Source organism: Amblyomma mixtum, chromosome 10, assembly GCF_055824585.1.
Source record: "Amblyomma mixtum isolate Tamu chromosome 10, ASM5582458v1, whole genome shotgun sequence".
Classification (NCBI taxonomy): Eukaryota; Metazoa; Arthropoda; class Arachnida; order Ixodida; family Ixodidae; genus Amblyomma; species Amblyomma mixtum.
Genome location: NC_143021.1, coordinates 66,707,058 through 66,723,988, shown reverse-complemented (window position 1 = coordinate 66,723,988; position 16,931 = coordinate 66,707,058). Strand labels below are relative to the sequence as shown.

General features: G+C 45.5%; 1 protein-coding gene across 2 annotated transcripts in view; it reads left to right on the top strand.

The window, feature by feature from the left end:
- LOC149326012 (TBC1 domain family member 13) overlaps positions 1-11,404 on the top strand; it is a 94,121-nt gene extending 82,717 nt beyond the window's left edge. For both annotated transcript variants that reach the window (XM_089562469.1, XM_089562468.1), the window contains 2 exons: positions 7,241-7,298; positions 11,204-11,404. In XM_089562469.1, the coding sequence (XP_089418595.1) occupies positions 7,241-7,298; positions 11,204-11,284 (139 nt within the window). In that variant the 3' untranslated portion in view covers positions 11,285-11,404. The remainder of the gene's footprint in view (positions 1-7,240; positions 7,299-11,203) is intronic.
- The last annotated feature ends 5,527 nt before the right edge of the window (positions 11,405-16,931 follow it).

The window sequence follows — 16,931 nt, the reverse complement described above, 5'->3', positions numbered from 1 at the left end:
AAACGAGCTGGAGATGCTGATGGCGATATGGATAGCGAAAGCTCACGGCGCGGCGGAGGAAAACGTTGATGATGATGATAAGCTCTAAATCGGGCGCCCTCCGTGGGTGGCGTCTGGAAGCTCCTGTGCGCGTGTCTGGCCTCCGCGATCAAGCGCCCGTTGCGCGCAGCCGGAGCCGATCGCAGAGGCCTCGGCGGGTGCATTCCGAAGGCTATTCCCGCGTAGGTCGTGGAAAGTTTCGGTGCAGACCTTACACGGATCTTTTTTTTTAAATATTTTCTTCGGGAAAATGGGGTGCGGCCCGTACACGAGTGCGTTTACGTGGTGTGTTCAGTTTTGAGAGTCGAAAAATTTCCGGAAATTTTACCCCGCGTAATAGGCGCACCCCGAACTTTGAGCCGGATTTTCTGGAAATAAAGTGCGCCTATTATGCGAGTAAATACGGTATGAATTGTCTATTTTTCCGCTTTCAGAAGGCTCATATCTGCTATGATTTAATATAGAACAGCCAACAGCTTTTGTAATTTGTCTTGTGCACTTGTCTTTAGTCTTGCATAGCACTTCATTAGGATTGTCTACCTACCTCTTTATCAAAATGCTGGGGTGAAATAATAAACAGTTTAATTTATTGTGATTAGTGCTCATCACAGAATGTTAGTCTGATACAAGAATTATGCCACCTAGCCCCACACACGCATGCATGACAATGTTACGCATTGGACACCTAAAGGCTGCATCAGAATGCACTGCTTTCATTGTGGTTCATTGTGGTTTGCCCGGCGTTGAAGCCGACAAGAATTCAGCACCTGGCGGCAGCAGGTCTTTCGCCCGACACTAGTGCTTCATACAACGCTTGGACACAAGGACCTCATCATCATTCACTGCTCGATTTCATTAGATCAGCGAACCTTTAGTCATTTATTTAGGCATCCTCATCTGTCATGACGTACCGTCTTATGCCTAGAGGCAATCAACATCGCATTAAAAAAAAAACAAACTACAAAGCTTTTGTTATTGCACATGCACAAAATGTCATTACTACTCTGGTGGATGAAAGACTATTTACAGATAGCTGGGATGGTGATATTGCCAGTCGGGCCAAATTTGTCATTTTCATTTTACTGACATGTTCTTGCACTAAATTCAGAATGTAAGCATGTCAGAATGAAACATCACTGTCTCCCTTTTCCTATCTTTCTTTCACTGCTGCAACTATTGCAAAAGCTCAATGCTTTCACAAAATCTGGTAAAATAAAGACATGTTTCAGGCGACCTCAGTTATAGAAAAGCAAAGAGGGTCGTAAATTGCAGCTATGTGTAGTATTGCGATCCAAATGAAAAATGGTCTCTTTTTTGTTGCGCTGTGCCACTTACTGGGAAATCAGCAGCCTGCCTGTTTGCAACAGCAGTGAACTTGCACTCCTGTGCAGCAGGTGCGGAATGCTTGCGAGTCATCATCATCATCATCAGCCTGACTACGCCCACTGCAGGGCCTCTCCCGTGTCTCTCCCTGTCCTTTGCCAGTTGCGGCCACCGTATCCCTGCAAATTTCTTAATCTCATCCGCCCACCTAACTTTCTGCCGCCCCCTGCTACGTTTGCCTTCCCTTGGAATCCACTCCGTTACCCTTAAGGACCAGCGGTTATCTTGCCTTCGCATTACATGCCCTGCCCAAGCCCACTTCTTCCTCTTGATTTCAACTAGGATGTCATTAACCCGCGTTTGTTCCCTCACCCACTGTGTCCGCTTCCGATCTCTCAACGTTACACCTATCATTTTTCTTTCCGTAGCTCGCTGCGTTGTCCTTAAGCTGAACCCTCTTTGTTAGCCTCCACGTTTCTGCCCCATAGGTGAGTATCGGTAGGATACAGCTGTTGTATACTTTTCTCTTCAGGGATATGGGCAAGCTACCATTGATGGTCAGATACTGTAATCTCAAGTGCAGGCACAGGCAGCTTCACATGTTCCAAGCAGTGCAGGCATCATCTCCATGCATCACGGTATATCCGTTGCAGTGCCAAAAAAACATCATGGCAAAACTGTGTTGCTCAACCACATTGAAAAAAATGTGAGAACAGGTTCATAAAACTAAATAGCAGGTACTCCCCATTCACAGTCACTCTCTTGACAGCCCCTGACATTTAAGCGAGTACTATAGAGGAACAGGCAGATGTATTGTCGAAACGCTTTGCTATATGCAATTTGTTCCTCACACAACACACAGTCATTCTTAAAGTACAAAAACACAGCCAAAAAACAGACTTCCAATAACTGGGATCGCACACAAACCTTTTAATTGCTGTTTGCTGGCAAGCAGACCTCACCAACCGAAATACATTACAAACTCTTGGTTCATATTTCTGAACCCACCGTGGAAGCACTTTTGAAACTTTTTAACTAAATATGGGTATTACGACTAATACCAGAGACTTGGAATGAGCTGTTATTGTAGCCTTTCTGAAACCGAGAAATCCACAAGCCTGTCTGAGCAGTCATATGCCCTGAGCCCAGCACTGGCTGTCGTCCCTCTTGCGAAGCAGCGACGGGGCTGCTCCCACTGGCCACTTGCTTATGCGTCTCTCTCAGACACTCCACATACATGCATGTGCACATTCAGGCATGCTGTTAATCACAGAGAGGCAGGCTTAGAATTGTCCCTCCTGCGCACATTGGGCAAGCTCTCTTATTTACGACGTGACTCGCAACCACGGAGATAGAAGGCTTTTAGGAGGCGCAACTCCAGGCCCCCGCGGCCGGCGCGGGCGGCCAGAAAACGTCACGTGGAGGAGAGGAAGGGAGGTCGGTTTCCGTGGCGCGCAGTAGATGGCGCTCACGCGCGGTGCCCGCTGTGCCCGCTTGGGCAGTGCGAGGTACCGCGCTGCGCGGTGCATGGCGCGGTTTCGGGACGATTCTATCTCCGTGGGGACGGCGGAGCGTGCAAAAAAAAAAAAAGCAGTGTGGGAATATATTGGTGGGGTGTTACAGGGAACCCCTCCGTTTGTGGTCTGGGGCCGCTTATGGGGTATCAAGAATGTTACCATTCCAGCCGGCTTGCACGGAGAACGGCGGCTAAGTAGTTGTAGACGCCGTGCTTGTAGCTGTGGCTAAACTAGCCAGCTCACGGACGGGCTCACATTTTTTTTTAACATTGCACCGCTCCCTTTTCATCCCCTGCGGTCAGAGGGACGCCGAAGTGGGCTTCCAAACGCTGTACTTTCCCTGTAAGGCGGGTCGAATCCCACGATGAACGAGCCCAGCTGGCTCCTTATCTCCCCTGCCTCTTTAGCTGCAAGGGCATCACAACGCTGTCACTGCTAATTGGGCACTGCACGTATCGATACGGCTTCGTGTCACCGAGCGGCCTCTTTCATCTTGTTGTGGAGCGGTCCATTGTAGCTAGTCATGCTTGAGCTCTTCTATTTGGGTATTCGGGTCAAAATGGGCTAACACAATGCGTCGCTGCCCCGGTCAGACTGTCTTGAGAATGGCGAGCAAGACAGCCCTGCTTGTGCACAGTGACGGCTGGGAAACGCCCCCCCCCCCCCCCCCCCCCCCCTCACTCCCTGCAGAGGAGCTCCGCCAAATCTTTTAGCAGCTTCGGACACAAACTGGCGGAAGACAAGAAACCAAGAAAAAATAAAAAATAAGGAATACACTGTAACACGTAACACCCTCGAAACAGCGAGTGGGGTCGTGTGTTCTAGTCTCCAGAAGCTGTGTGACCGGCGTGGTAGAGTGCTCGCGCTCGAGTCCTGGTCTATATATATCTCCGTGGACCTGGTACGTCTTACTGCCTCGTTATAGCATACGATGGGACGTAAGTGCTTTGTTCCGAACTGTAATAGCGGATACAAGTCCTGCAAAGAAAGTGTCATCTCCTTCAAGGCTCCCAGTGACCAGCAGCGATGTGTATCCAACGAATTTCTTTCAGGACCATCAAGTAAAAAAGGGCAGCCATCGCGCGCGGCAGTGCCCACCAATAGGCGGAAGAGCGCCAAGCCGCAGGAAACATCAACGGTTAGAATTCGAATGTCGATTGCCTCCCGTACTACGAAGCCACGTTTTACCGCACGATAACTCAGGGCAGCATGACATTATTGTGAAGAAAATGTTGGCCGCGCAAATGCTCTCCCGCGGAAGCACTGAAATGCGCGTGACGGCGCGAGCGCGCGTCGTCCTCGGGAACCTGACGAGGGCGGCATCCGGCGGCGGTCGAAGGAAGCAGACAGCGCCTGTGACTCTCTGCGGTCGCGGGAGAGAGGCGACTTTCGCCTCCTAAATGCTTCTATCTCCGTGCTCGCAACCGAACCATGGCTAAACATCGCGAAAAAAAGAAACTGTTCTGGGGATGGGATCATTTGGAGTCTATCCCTGCCCTAGTTTATGCTGTTAAGCATTGTTCACGTAACCGTGCACTGGTATGGCAAGCTTCATTGGTTGGTAACATGGGATGTCTGCGTTTTATGCTGCCTGTTTACCTCCATCATGTACTGTGCTGTGGCATGTTATGCTTCTGGCTCATTCCTCATTTAACGGCTACATTACCTTTACAACATGCCGATGTTCTTGCGATTTTACTAACATGGGTTTCACTACGACACCTATGCCTGATTCTGCCAATGGTAACCGATGCTGCTGCTGCACAGCTCGAAAGGTAAACTGACTGAAGCATGAAGCTTGACAGTGTAGCCATCTGTTTGCAATACTTTTGGTTGCAGAGGACTAATAATACTCCCAATATACGGTGATTTTGTTTCTTTCATTTTTTTTCTATTCTGCGTTATTTTTTAGTGAGGGAAAAGTGGTCTAAATACATGCGAGGTATAACGTCCCGAAACCGCACATGGACTATGAAGGATGGCGTAGTGGGGGGATTAAGTAGAATCATCTGAGGTTCGTGAACTGACATTGCGCATCGCGTGAATGCTTTTGCATTCCACCAAACAGAGGTCAGCATTTGATCCCACTGCATTCGGCTCAGGAGCCATGGGCGCCTGTTGCGCTCTGGCTTTTTGAGCGGGTGCACATTGCATGTTTGCGTTTTATGGGTTCTCTCCGCGTCTCGTCCGGTTGAAATGGCTGTGCCACCGGGCTCTGTTTTGTCAACCTTTCTGTTCACTGGGGTGATATCAGTGGCGAAATCGGCCAAAGCCACCAAGCTACCAAGATGGGTAATTTTTGCAGGTTTGTTAGCCCCCTCAGAAATAATGGTAGTCAATAAAGGCATAACGAAAACGAGCGAGATCTTAAGCTAGCAATTTTGTAAAATTTTTGTTAGTTACCAGCATTTGGTTTTGGTTTTCAATCAAGGAGCCCCGAGTGACAAAAGGCTACAGCATACATTACACCGACAACATTGCCTGTAGTGCAGTAGTTTGGAGCTCGAAAGGTTGCCATCAAAAACTGGACATTTTAAGGGCTATATCTTGATTTCTTTGTCTTATTGCTAGTGCGGCAGTCAGCTGAAAAGAAACGCTACAGCTAAGCGCATATTATGTTTTGCACCGGTGCCATATTGCAGTGCTTTCAAAAGGAGCACATCGGTGGTGGATCCCCAAGTGCAAGGCGATCATTTTACCCCTCACCCCCTTTTTTTTGTCTTCTCGGGCAGCAGTAACTGACCAGGTGTGGGGTATGATTTCGTCGAGCATCGTACAGCTCTGTCGAAAGTCTTGGGTAACTGCTCTGAAAGCTTAGGTTTGTGTAATGGTGTGGTAATTTAGAGGGAAAACATTCCATCCATGGTGCACTTAGTGCACTGGGCTAAGAAGCGACCACCCTTGTTGAGCGCCGGTCCATCTCTGCAGCTATAGAAATATCCTTCACTGGGAGATGAAATCTCAGCCACTGTGCCGTGACAAGCCAGAAACGAGGCCAGAAAACTCGTGCCAACGCGGGGCAGCGCAGCCAGCGGTCCAGAATCGGCCGTGATTAGTGGTGCCCCCCCTACAGGGAGCACTCATGGCGTGTAGATCCGTAGCCCAGACAAGCTGTCTAACTACATCTTTTGAAAGCGTTCTGAATATTAGGTTAATGTTTGTTCTCAAATTCCATGAACTCTTGAGATCCACCAGTGTGGTTTTGAGAAAGCATGCTCAACAACTGATTATCTTTTTCACCTTGAAAATTAATATTATTATTATTATTATTATTTGAACATACCGCAAGCCATAGCTTTGGCTCAAGCAGGAGTGGTATTGCAATAAAATATAAAAGCCATAAAAAACCATCAGCCACAGTAGTCGCAAGTCATAATACAGCACAATAAATCAAACAAACATAAGAACAAACAAGACTTGGAGCCATGCAATAAATCCTCCAACTTCTTCACAAAATGCTTGGATTTGCATAAATCCGAAAGGAGGGCAATTCCACTCCACGACAGTATTCTTGAAAAAGCTGTATTTAAAACCATTGGTCCTCACGAAGATTGGGGCTAATGAATGCTTGCGTACATGTCGAGTCCTCCTAGTGCATGCCAGTTTAATACAAAATTTAATTTTGTATTCAATTTAATACAAATCAGTACCAATTTAATACAATTTAATAAAAATAGTCTAAGAAGCATTACACAAAGACAACACTGCCTTGCGGTCTTATGGAAAGCTTTGACGTCTGCAACAGGATGCTGAAATGCTTAAGCAACCCAGCCCTTCATTTCAAGTATATGTCTCGGTGCCACCCTTTCGAGGAACTTTGTCCAAGAAAATGATGTGCCTCAGGGGTGCATGTTAAGTAGTAAAAATGACCTCCATTGCAAACATAATTCCAAAGTCCATCCTGTATTCAGTCTACGTTGATGATCTCCAAATTGCATGCACATCCTTGAGCGTACCAATATGCAAGAGACAAATACTACAGCCGACTGTAAATAAACTGGCGACATAGGTAGATGGAAATGGGTTCAAGTTTTCCTGACAAAAATCAGTGGCAAATCTGGTCACTTGGACAAGAACTGCACACTGATCCCACCCTTTACCTGAATGAAATCACACTACCAGTAAAACGCAAGCACAATTTTGAAGTATAACATTTGACAAAAGCTCACATTCTTTCCTCCCATAAATATCCTAAAAAAAGGAGCCTCCAGATCTCTGATTTTACTCAAGGTACTTTCACGAAGCCACTGAAGGTTCGAAAGCACCTGCTTTTTATGCATTTACCGCTTGTTGTATGCTTTTGCTTAGATTGTGGGTGCCTGCTCCTTGAGAGAAACCTCTGCTGCTTGTTCCTCTTGCAGGAAGCTCCGGGACAAGCTTATGATGGGCGACTTCCCATCCAACATTAAGCTGCTTCAGGTGAGCAGTTTCCCCCCCCACAGACTGTAACAGTGTTGTTCTCTGGAGGTGAACGGCGACAGGAGTATGTGCCACCACACTGTAACGTTGCCCGGAAGCATTTTCCTGCAGAATGGCATTAGTACAGCTTGCTCCCCGTTTTTTATATATTTGATATATAATTTGCTGTGCCAGTGAAGTGCATACCTTAAAAAATTAAAAACTAAAGCTAGTTAAATTAAAGTCTAACCCACACTTATAAAAGGCAGAAATGAGCCTTTTGGACAATAACACAAGGAGACTGGGCAATATAGTCATTCTCCCATGTGCACATCCAAAGGATGTCAAACAAACGACAATCAACAAAGTGGACCTGCCGTTAATATAAGACCCTGTACATAAATGTGATGTGCAGCTGAGTTTCTCATATTTCTGTGTCCCCCTTTGTCCAGTTTCTCTCGGTGGTTGCATAGCATATCAGTTTCCTTCACATTTGCTGCACACCTGTGCGTCCCGAGGTGTGGTGAAGAATTGAAATATCATTATTTTCAGTGATAAGACTGGCTCCAAAATGGGCTTTGAGGCATCAACTAGTCTTGGAAATTCAGACCTTGCTACAGCGTAGAAGAATCGATTCTGTGATCTTGTTTTCTTTCAGTGCAAGTGTTTTGGCTAGTGTTCTGGAATGGTTTCATTTAAAATTTGATTACTGCATTTAACATGGTATTTCATATCTATTCACATTATTCGTATTCCTAAGTTGTCAGGTACCTCATCACTAATGTCACTCAGAACAGCATAAAATCACCATTTGTTTTAAGTTGAGCTGCTTGCTCTGTCTACATTTCATATTTTTACTTGGACCACCTCACTGTAAAAGTTAAGCCCAAATACGTAGCAAATCACACTTTTTGCAACTTCGGATTTTTTTTTTTTTTTCAGTAACTTATTCTCTTATATTCAAGTTGAAACATTTCTGCCAAGTAGCAGATGTTCCAGACAGCTGAGGAAGCATTTTGTATTTCTCACAAATGTTGCGTACATTTTCTCAAAAAATACTAAAAATTGGTACTATTCAGGCTGAATAAAAAATATGTAAAAATTTTCTGCCGGCTGTTCCTTCTTGGCTGATCTAAACTGCAATGCTTCTACATTTTTCAGGAAAAATTTCCAGCTTGGAAATAAAAGAAGTGATTTTTCATAAATTTTCATGACACCTACTTATGCACTCGTCTAGAAAGTTGAAACTCAAAAGTTAAATTTTGAGTAAAATTTCCAGTTTTAATCGGTTTTCTTTGAGGCTTTTTTCTTTCTGTACAGAAAACCCTATTTCTTTTCGTTCTGCCTTAGAGGTTTTTAAAAGTTTTCTAGTAGCTTTAGTTCAGTTTGGAGGTCCTTGGGTTTATCAATGTGTTTTAAGTTTTGCTTTTTCTCGAATTTTTTCGCCGTGTTTTGACGAAGCCTTCTGAGATGATGCACAAATGCTCACTGTGGTTTTTAGATTATGACGTAGTGTTGTTCACTGTTTACATTGTTTTGACGCCGCCTTCTTGTGAGGGTCGCAGAGGTGGTGCGTTCTTCTTGGTTTTGACCTGGTACTTTGTTGTTTTTCACGGTATTTTAGATCGACGCAAGCTTCAAGTGCTGTAGAAAGATTTGCGCATTGTTGATTTTAGAAAGATAGATTCTTCGTCTTGTCGTGAGTTGTCTCCTGTTTGTTGGTATCCACTTTTAGTAACCACGTACGCTTTGCAGAGCATTTTTCCCTTGTTTGATAGGGAGGGCTGGCTCAGTGATAGCTTCAATTGTGTTTTTCATGTTTCAGTGTAGAATTCGAAGAGGGCATAACCTTGAGTTTACCTCGTGCAGTGTACCGGCCTGACACAGAGAGTGCTTAAATATGGCTCCCGTGTTCCTGAAAAATAAAGTTGTCAGTCGGCACTTCTAATCGTGAATGTGTCTCCCTGGTGTCCTAACCCTTTCGCGCAGTTAACTCTTTAATTCTTAAAAGGGCAAATTTTTTTTCTCATAAATATCGAGGGAAGTTACTTTTGACACTGCGACCAAGCTCAGCAAGTTTTCTAAAAGAAATCGAGGAGTGTCGAGTGCAGACTCTGATGTGTTTGGCACGGAATGACCCAGGCATGTTTTTGGCATCTCAAAAGGGAAGCAGATGACGACAAAAAGGAAGGAGACGAAAAAAACGCACTTTTATGCCCTGCCAAGAAACTAAGATCAAAGAAAGAACCACAAGAAAAAAAAAAACAATGAAAGCAAAGTCTATTCAGGCCATCAATTAGAAACAAGTTACAGATGTGAGGTGGCAAGGCAAGGAAGTGAAGTTCTTATACAAAATAATCGAAGGCTTACTTTCACAATCTGGCCCTTTGCTATGTGGAAAGTCCCGATCATTTGCCTATCCTTAAAGGGCAACTGCACTACTTTTGACAATTCCACAATATTCAAATCTATACAGGCTGTAGGTAAAGCATGCTACGCGTTTTTGCACTGGCATTTAAAATAGTGACGTAATCGACGATTGAATTTTGTGCTTCTCCTTAAAGCAATGGAACAGCGCTCGGAAGTTTGGTGTCATGTCACGGAAAGTAAGATTACAAATTACTATTGCTGTCAAGCCACACCCTGCTGTGCCTTGTTGTATGCTGCCAAACAACACTCAACAAGCATTGGCTTTGTTGGCATTGCTTTTTTTTCCTTCAAAGCAAACATTTATGCGTTGGAAATATGCCGTTACCTTCGATTACGTTATCATGCACCTCCCCACTTGGCGCTGTGCGCTGCGGAGAAGCTTGAAGGCTGCCTCGATTTCAATCGGCGATTTTGTTACCATTTCAAATGCCAGCCCAAAAAGACTTGGCATGCTTTACCTGCAAGTTTCACTCATTCAACTCCTTTAAGCTCGCCAATTCCTAAAACCTATGCATTTAACCTTTAAGTGTTGCCGAAATGGTCGTGTCATTTAAAATTGGCTCACATAATTTGCACTCGAGGCAATGCGTTTGTAGATGTAGAAGCTTTGAATCAGACAGGGATCGTTCATGATTGTTCTTTTTATCTGATTTATGGAATGTCCTGTTTATCCCACATAACAGCTGCCACATTTAAAGGGCACGGGACAAACAACTTGAGTTTTGCAAAGCACATACCGAAACTGGTGTTTGACGTTGCAGCCTTTACAGCATGATCCTTGCTGTCTTTTGCTAACAGAGACTGCATGCGCTAGAAAACATTTTTGGTGATGTACAACGCGACCAACTGGCTTCAGTATTTTTGACGCTCGATACTTCAAACCATGATGCCAACATTTAAAGGCTGGGCTCACCTTCGACAGTCCTAAGTCACGCAATATGCACCCTAACACCAAAAAATTGAAGCTCATTAGTTAATTTTAGTCAGTTGTCTATTAATTGAGCTGTTGCATATATAATGTTTGCATTCTTGTACAATGTACCATCGGCAACAAATGAAACGTGAACAAGACAATTCCAGCACAAACAGCAAAATGACAGTCTTTGTCAGGGGAACTCATTAGTGGCGCAGGTTAACTTCACTTTGAAAGTGTTATTCAACCTCGCTAGTGTTTCCTCTGTAGGAACTAATGTGTTTTTATGTTGGCATTTCAGTTCTTTTATTCACATTTCATTTGTTGCCGATAGTGCATGCACAGACCGCACCAACGTACCTTGCACGGTTTTTAACTAAATAAAAATCTGTAAACATAAAAAAATCGCTCTACATCTTCTTAGAGGAGGTTAGGAGTATGAAAAATGAGAGGTTCATGCTGAATGACAGGTGTTTGGAATGCTGGTCACGTAGTGTTGTCGCACTGTTTGGTACCTACTCTCCCCTTGCAGGGGGTTTAAATTCTGCTCTCTGATTTAATGGAGCGTATTCTACACTTGCAGAACTTTCCTGATGTGGATGTGAGTGAGCTGATTGCTCAAGCCCTGTCTGCCCAGCAGGAGGACCTCATGTCATCCAGCTGATGTTAAGCAGCAGCTGCCACCGCTCAGCACAGGCAGCTTTACTCCTTGTGTTTCTAGGCCACAGACCAGGGATGCCTCCCAATGGGAAACAATAAATGGGCGTTCTCTTTTGCTTCGTTACCCTGTGATGCCTCCTTCCTTTTTGGACACCACTGAACAGAGGTGGTAGGAGACGTGTGGTATTCTTGAATGCTTTTCTTTCAGCGAGTGCTGGTTTTGTAAGGCGCCAAAGAATATGTTTGTGATAACATACTCAGAGTGCAACTTGCTTTCTAATTGGCTCCATAAGGAGCAGTGAGACAGGCAGAAAGCATAATCTAACCTTAGTGACTACATAGTAATGTCAAAGACCCCACATTGCGACACTAACAAATCAAAAGTGTACATGAACGTAATGCGACTCTCAGCATGACTTCACAATGCATTGAGTGTGCCATTACTGGTGGGCTATGCTTTTTTTTGTCTTCAGGATAACCTCTTTTCTGTGCAGCTTGATTGTTGTGGTAGGTTGACGTACCATTTGGGGAGTTTAAGTTGAGGCATACCCTGGCTAGTTGGAGGTAAAGGATGTTATTTACTCGCGTAATTCGCGCACCCATAACCTGTTTTCGGCTTTGTCAAAAAAAAAAAAAAATTAAGGCTTCTAACCAACCCTCGGGAAGCCGAATGCGACAGTGTTAGAAGTCAGCCCTCCTTTGCAACTCCACAAGCATCATTACGGTATGGATGGATCACTCTTGGAGCCTCTTCGTAGTCTAACCTGTGGGGCAAACAAAAGATGACTGTGAGCCATGCTGCTGCGTGCGTTGCTCCCATGCTCACTGAAGGCAAAGGTGTTCCGGGGGTCGTTTAAACGGTGTGCTGTCGCTGGCCACAATGCTGCCTCGTCAACGCAGAGCACAGTAAAGAATGGCTGGCAACCGCAGGCAACACCGATGGGATTGCTGGGACAAAACACGCTGGCGGTACCACGAACAATGACTGTTTTGAATTCTTTACTAGTCGAAGAGGGATAGCAACACAGTGCTGACGTCAGCATATGTGGCTTGTGGGGCAAACTATAGATGACTATGAGCCATGCTGCTATGTACGCTGCTCCCGTGCTCACTCCCATACACATCAGGACAAGGTGCAAAAATGCCCGTCAACACGAATTCCCAAGAAGGACGAAACAAATCAGCTGCCCTATGCAATGGCATGTTTCCCAGGAGGTAAAAGGCATGACAGGTGGTTTTACATCCACTGGGACAGGATGAAAAATTTCATAAACCATAGTAAACTATATGCATGTACAGACAGTTGCAACACTAAATGTGCACTGTAAACTCCTTTTCTCAGTTAAACAGCCTTCTCTCAGTTAAATCTGACACCAAAATAGTATACTACAGTCATGCTTTTTCAATATCAAGTTTTGGATGATGTACTTTCCTGAGTTGATCAGAATTATAAATCCATGTCGTACGCAGCATTGGTGACCCCCCATAACAAGCAGCTTTCATGTAGTGTGCGGTTAGCATTGCAACAGTCAATATGGGATCTAACCTGCTTAACTCAAATTCTTTCATGCGATATGAAGGTGACTTGATTTTATGTCTCGCCACACACATGTAAAAATGACAGGTCATGCTATACAAGAGCAAGGTTTGGATGCACTAGCAAGCAGCTGACTACACTGACCTGCTTGGCTATTTTTCATAGCACTCCAAAACGCGCATCTTTTGTCGGCCATTGCAAACACCTTAAGCCCCTCGGAGACAGTTATTTTTAAAATATAATATTGATGCCAAGTACATGAAAATTGCACTAATTATAGAGATTGATCTCCTTTTTCCAAATCTTTTTATTTCCAAGATATCTTCATGATTTCCATGCAGAAGTGAAAAACTGTGCAGGCTAATACACCTGCTGGACATTCCAGTGAGCACGAGGAAAGCAGTGTACAAGTTTTTCTTGTTCTTAATACTCCACTAAGTGCCAATAGGCAAGGAAAAGGTGCACCTGTGTCATGCACCATTTTACCAGAATTTTGAAGCTCGTGCTTCCTTTTCAGAAGACAGTGCATAAATATTTTGGGACCTCTCATACTTATAAACATTATTAATTGTATTTAAACCTAGATACTTGCATTCTACCTACCTTGAAGATTATGCATGCCAAATTTGGTCTTGATCCGAGTAAAACAAGTACATAAAAGGTTGGGTCCAATAGGCATTTTTGGTCCAAAATATGTTGAAAAAAACTTAATTGAAAGTTGCAAATATTGTTGAATACTGTTCTAGTAAGTATATCTGCATGAAAATTGGACAAAATACTGGCCAGGGCATTGTCCTAGAGCATACAACTTTAGAATAGACCAGCACCACATGTTGGTCCCTCAGAGCTTTTCTTGGCAGCATCCTGAAGACCAGCCTCGCCAGATGGCGGCGATAAGCCCTTGCCTCAGCTGTCTGCTTTGAGGACATACTTGGAATTCTGTGCTTGTCACAATTCTTGCCCAGAGTGAGTTCTCTTGAGGGAAGAACACCCAGTTCCAGCACATTCTCAAAGGCCTTGTGTCCTTGATTAAACCATAACACAGCAAGCGATGTTGCCATTTCCACAACTGTGCGTGAGGTGAACCTTGTCTTGAGGCACAACAGCCAAATTTTGCTGTTGAGTGATTCGGCTGCATCTTGCGTTTTCCCCTTCACACAACAAAGCAAAGGAAAGGCGCATAAGGGGTCCCCTGGGACAGTGGATACCTCAGTCGTGCTTTAAGCTACGAAACCAATGGAGCGGGAGAGCTTCGAAAGCAAAGGAAAGGCGCATAAGTGGCCCCCAGGCACAGTGGACACCTTAGACTCGCTTTAGGGTACGAACCCAATGGATCGCGAGCTTCAAACGCAAAAAAAGGCGCATTAGTGGCCCCCTGAGACTGAACATTTTAGTCGCGCTTTCAGCTACTAAACCAACGGAGCAGGACCTTTGAAAGCAAAGGAAAGGTGCATATGTGGCCCCCTGAGAGAGTGGACACCTTAGTCGTGCTTTAAGCTACGAAACCAATGGAGCGGGAGGTTCGAAAGCAAAAGAAAAGCGCATAAGTGGCCCCCTGGGAGAGTGGGCACCCTAGTTGCGTTTTAAGCTACGAAACCAATGGAGCGGAAGTTTCGAAATCAAAGGAAACGCCCATAAGTGGCCCCCTGAGACGGTGGACACCTTAGCTGCACATTAAGCTACTAAGACTGAAGCGGGAGCTTCGAAAGCAAAGGAAAAGTGCATAAGTGGCCCCCGGGCCAGTGGACACCTTATCCGCGCTTTAAGCTACGAAACTAACAGAGCGGGAGCTTGAAAAGGAAAGTACAGGCACATAAGTGGTCACATTTGGCAGAGGAGACCACAGACGTGCTTTAAGCTACGAAATCAGTGCAGCGGGAGATTCGAAAGCAAAGGCGCATAAGTGGCCCCCTGAAACAGTGGACATTTTAGTCGCGCTTTAATCTACGAAACCAATGGAGCGGGAGCTTCGAAAGCAAAGGAAAGGCGCATAAGTGGCCCCATTGGACAGTGGACACCTCAGTCGCGTTTAAGCTACGAAATCAATGTAGCGGGGGCTTGGAAACTATAACTGCCCCCCCTGGGACAGCGGACACCTTATCCGCCCTTTAATCTACGAAACTATTGGAGCGGGAGATTCGAAAGGAAAGGCCCATAAGTGGCCCCCTGGTAGAGTGGACACCTCAGTCGAGCTTTAAGCTACGAAACTAATGGAGTGGGAGCTTCGAAAGCAAAGGCCCATAAGTGGCCCCCTGGGAAAGTGAACATCTCAGCCGTGCTTTAAGCTACGAAACCAATGGAGCGGGAGCTTCTAAAGCAAAAGAAAGACGCATGAGTGGCCCCGTGGGATAGTGGACACGTTAGCTACGAAGCTACGAAGCTAACGCAGCCGCAGCCTCGAAAGGAAAAGAAAGGCACATAAATGCCCCCTCGGACAGTGAGCCCTTAGCCGCGCTTGAAGCTACGAAACTAATGGAGCGGGAGCTTTGAAAGCGAACGAAAGACGCATAAGTGGCCCCTGGGACAGTAGACACCTCAGTCGCGCTTTAAGCTACGAAACCAATGGAGCCGGAGCCTCGAAAGGAAAAGAAATGCGCATAAGTGGCCCCCCTTGCACAGTGAGCACCTTAGTCGCGCATTAATTTACGAAAAGTATGAAGCGCCGCCGCGGTGGCTCAGTGGCTATGGTGCTCGGCTACTGACCCGAAAGACGTGGGTTCGATCCCGGCCGCGGCGGCTGGAATTTCTTTGGAGGAGAAATTCTAGAGGCCCGTGTACTGTGCGATGTCAGTGCACGTTAAAGAACCCCAGGTGGTCGAAATTTCCGGAGCCCTTCACTACGGCGTCTCTCGTAGCCTTAGTCGCTTTGGGACGTTAAACCCCATAAACCAAACCAAAAGTATGAAGCGGTAGCTTCGAAAGCAAATTAAATGCACATCAGTGGCCCCATGGGACAGTGGACACCTTAGTCGCGCTTTGAGCTACAAAACTGATGGATCTAGACCTTCGAAAGCAAAGGAAAGGTGCATAAGCGGCCCCCTGGCACAGTGGACACCTTAGTCGCGCTTAATTCTAAGAAAATATAGAGCGGGAGCTTCGAAAGCAAAGCAGAGGCGCAGAAGTGGCGCCCTGAGACTTTGGACACCTTCGTCGCGCTTTAAGCCACGAAACTAATAAAGCGGGAGGTTTGAAATCAAATGAAAGGTGCATAAGTGGCCCCCTGAAACGGTGGACACCTCAGTCGCGCTTTAAGCTGCGAATTCAGTGCAACGGGAGCCTCGAAAGGAAAAGAAAGGCACATAAGTGGCCCCTTGGGGCAGTGGACCCCTTAGCCGCGCTTTAAGCTACGACACCAATTGAGTGGCCGCCTCGAAAAGAAAAGAAAGGAGCATAAGTGGCCCCCTGGGGCAGTGGACACCTTAGTCGCACTTTAAGCTACGAAGCCAATGGAGCGGCAGCCTCGAAAGGAAAAAAAGGAGCGTAAGTGGCTCCCTGGGGCCTTAGTCGCGCTTTAAGCTACGAAGCCAATGGAGCGGCAGCCTCGAAAGGAAAAAAAGGAGCGTAAGTGGCTCCCTGGGGCCTTAGTCGCGCTTTAACCCATTAGGGACGAAGAAAAATCTAGCAGAGGGATTTTCTTCATTTTTAGCACATAATACTCTCATATAAAGAAAAAGCGATTGCTGAAATTTCGTCACGATTGCTTTATTCCTTCCAGAGATTACACAGGTGTACTTTTTATAGTACACTGGGTCTTCCCCATAGCACATGTGGCTACTTCACTGCATTCCCATTGGTGGCGTGAATTTTGTTATTATGTCTGCGATTTTTACGCAGGGTGATATAACACTTCTTGCAGGCCCTCATGAATATTTTCTGGCTATACTGGCACCGCAGTTATTCTACTTTGCACGGAAAGCTTTCTCCTTTTCAAAGAAGCATCAGATACTATTGAGCCAGAGTGTCTGCGAACCGCTGGTTACTGCATGTCAAGGTGTAGATAATAATGAGTAACGTTCTTACCAAAGCAAAAATAGTCAGCAGGCTCGTCTCTAGATATTTGGCAGATTGTTCAGGCTTTCACAATTGCAAAGTTGAGCTTTGGTATCAACAACCA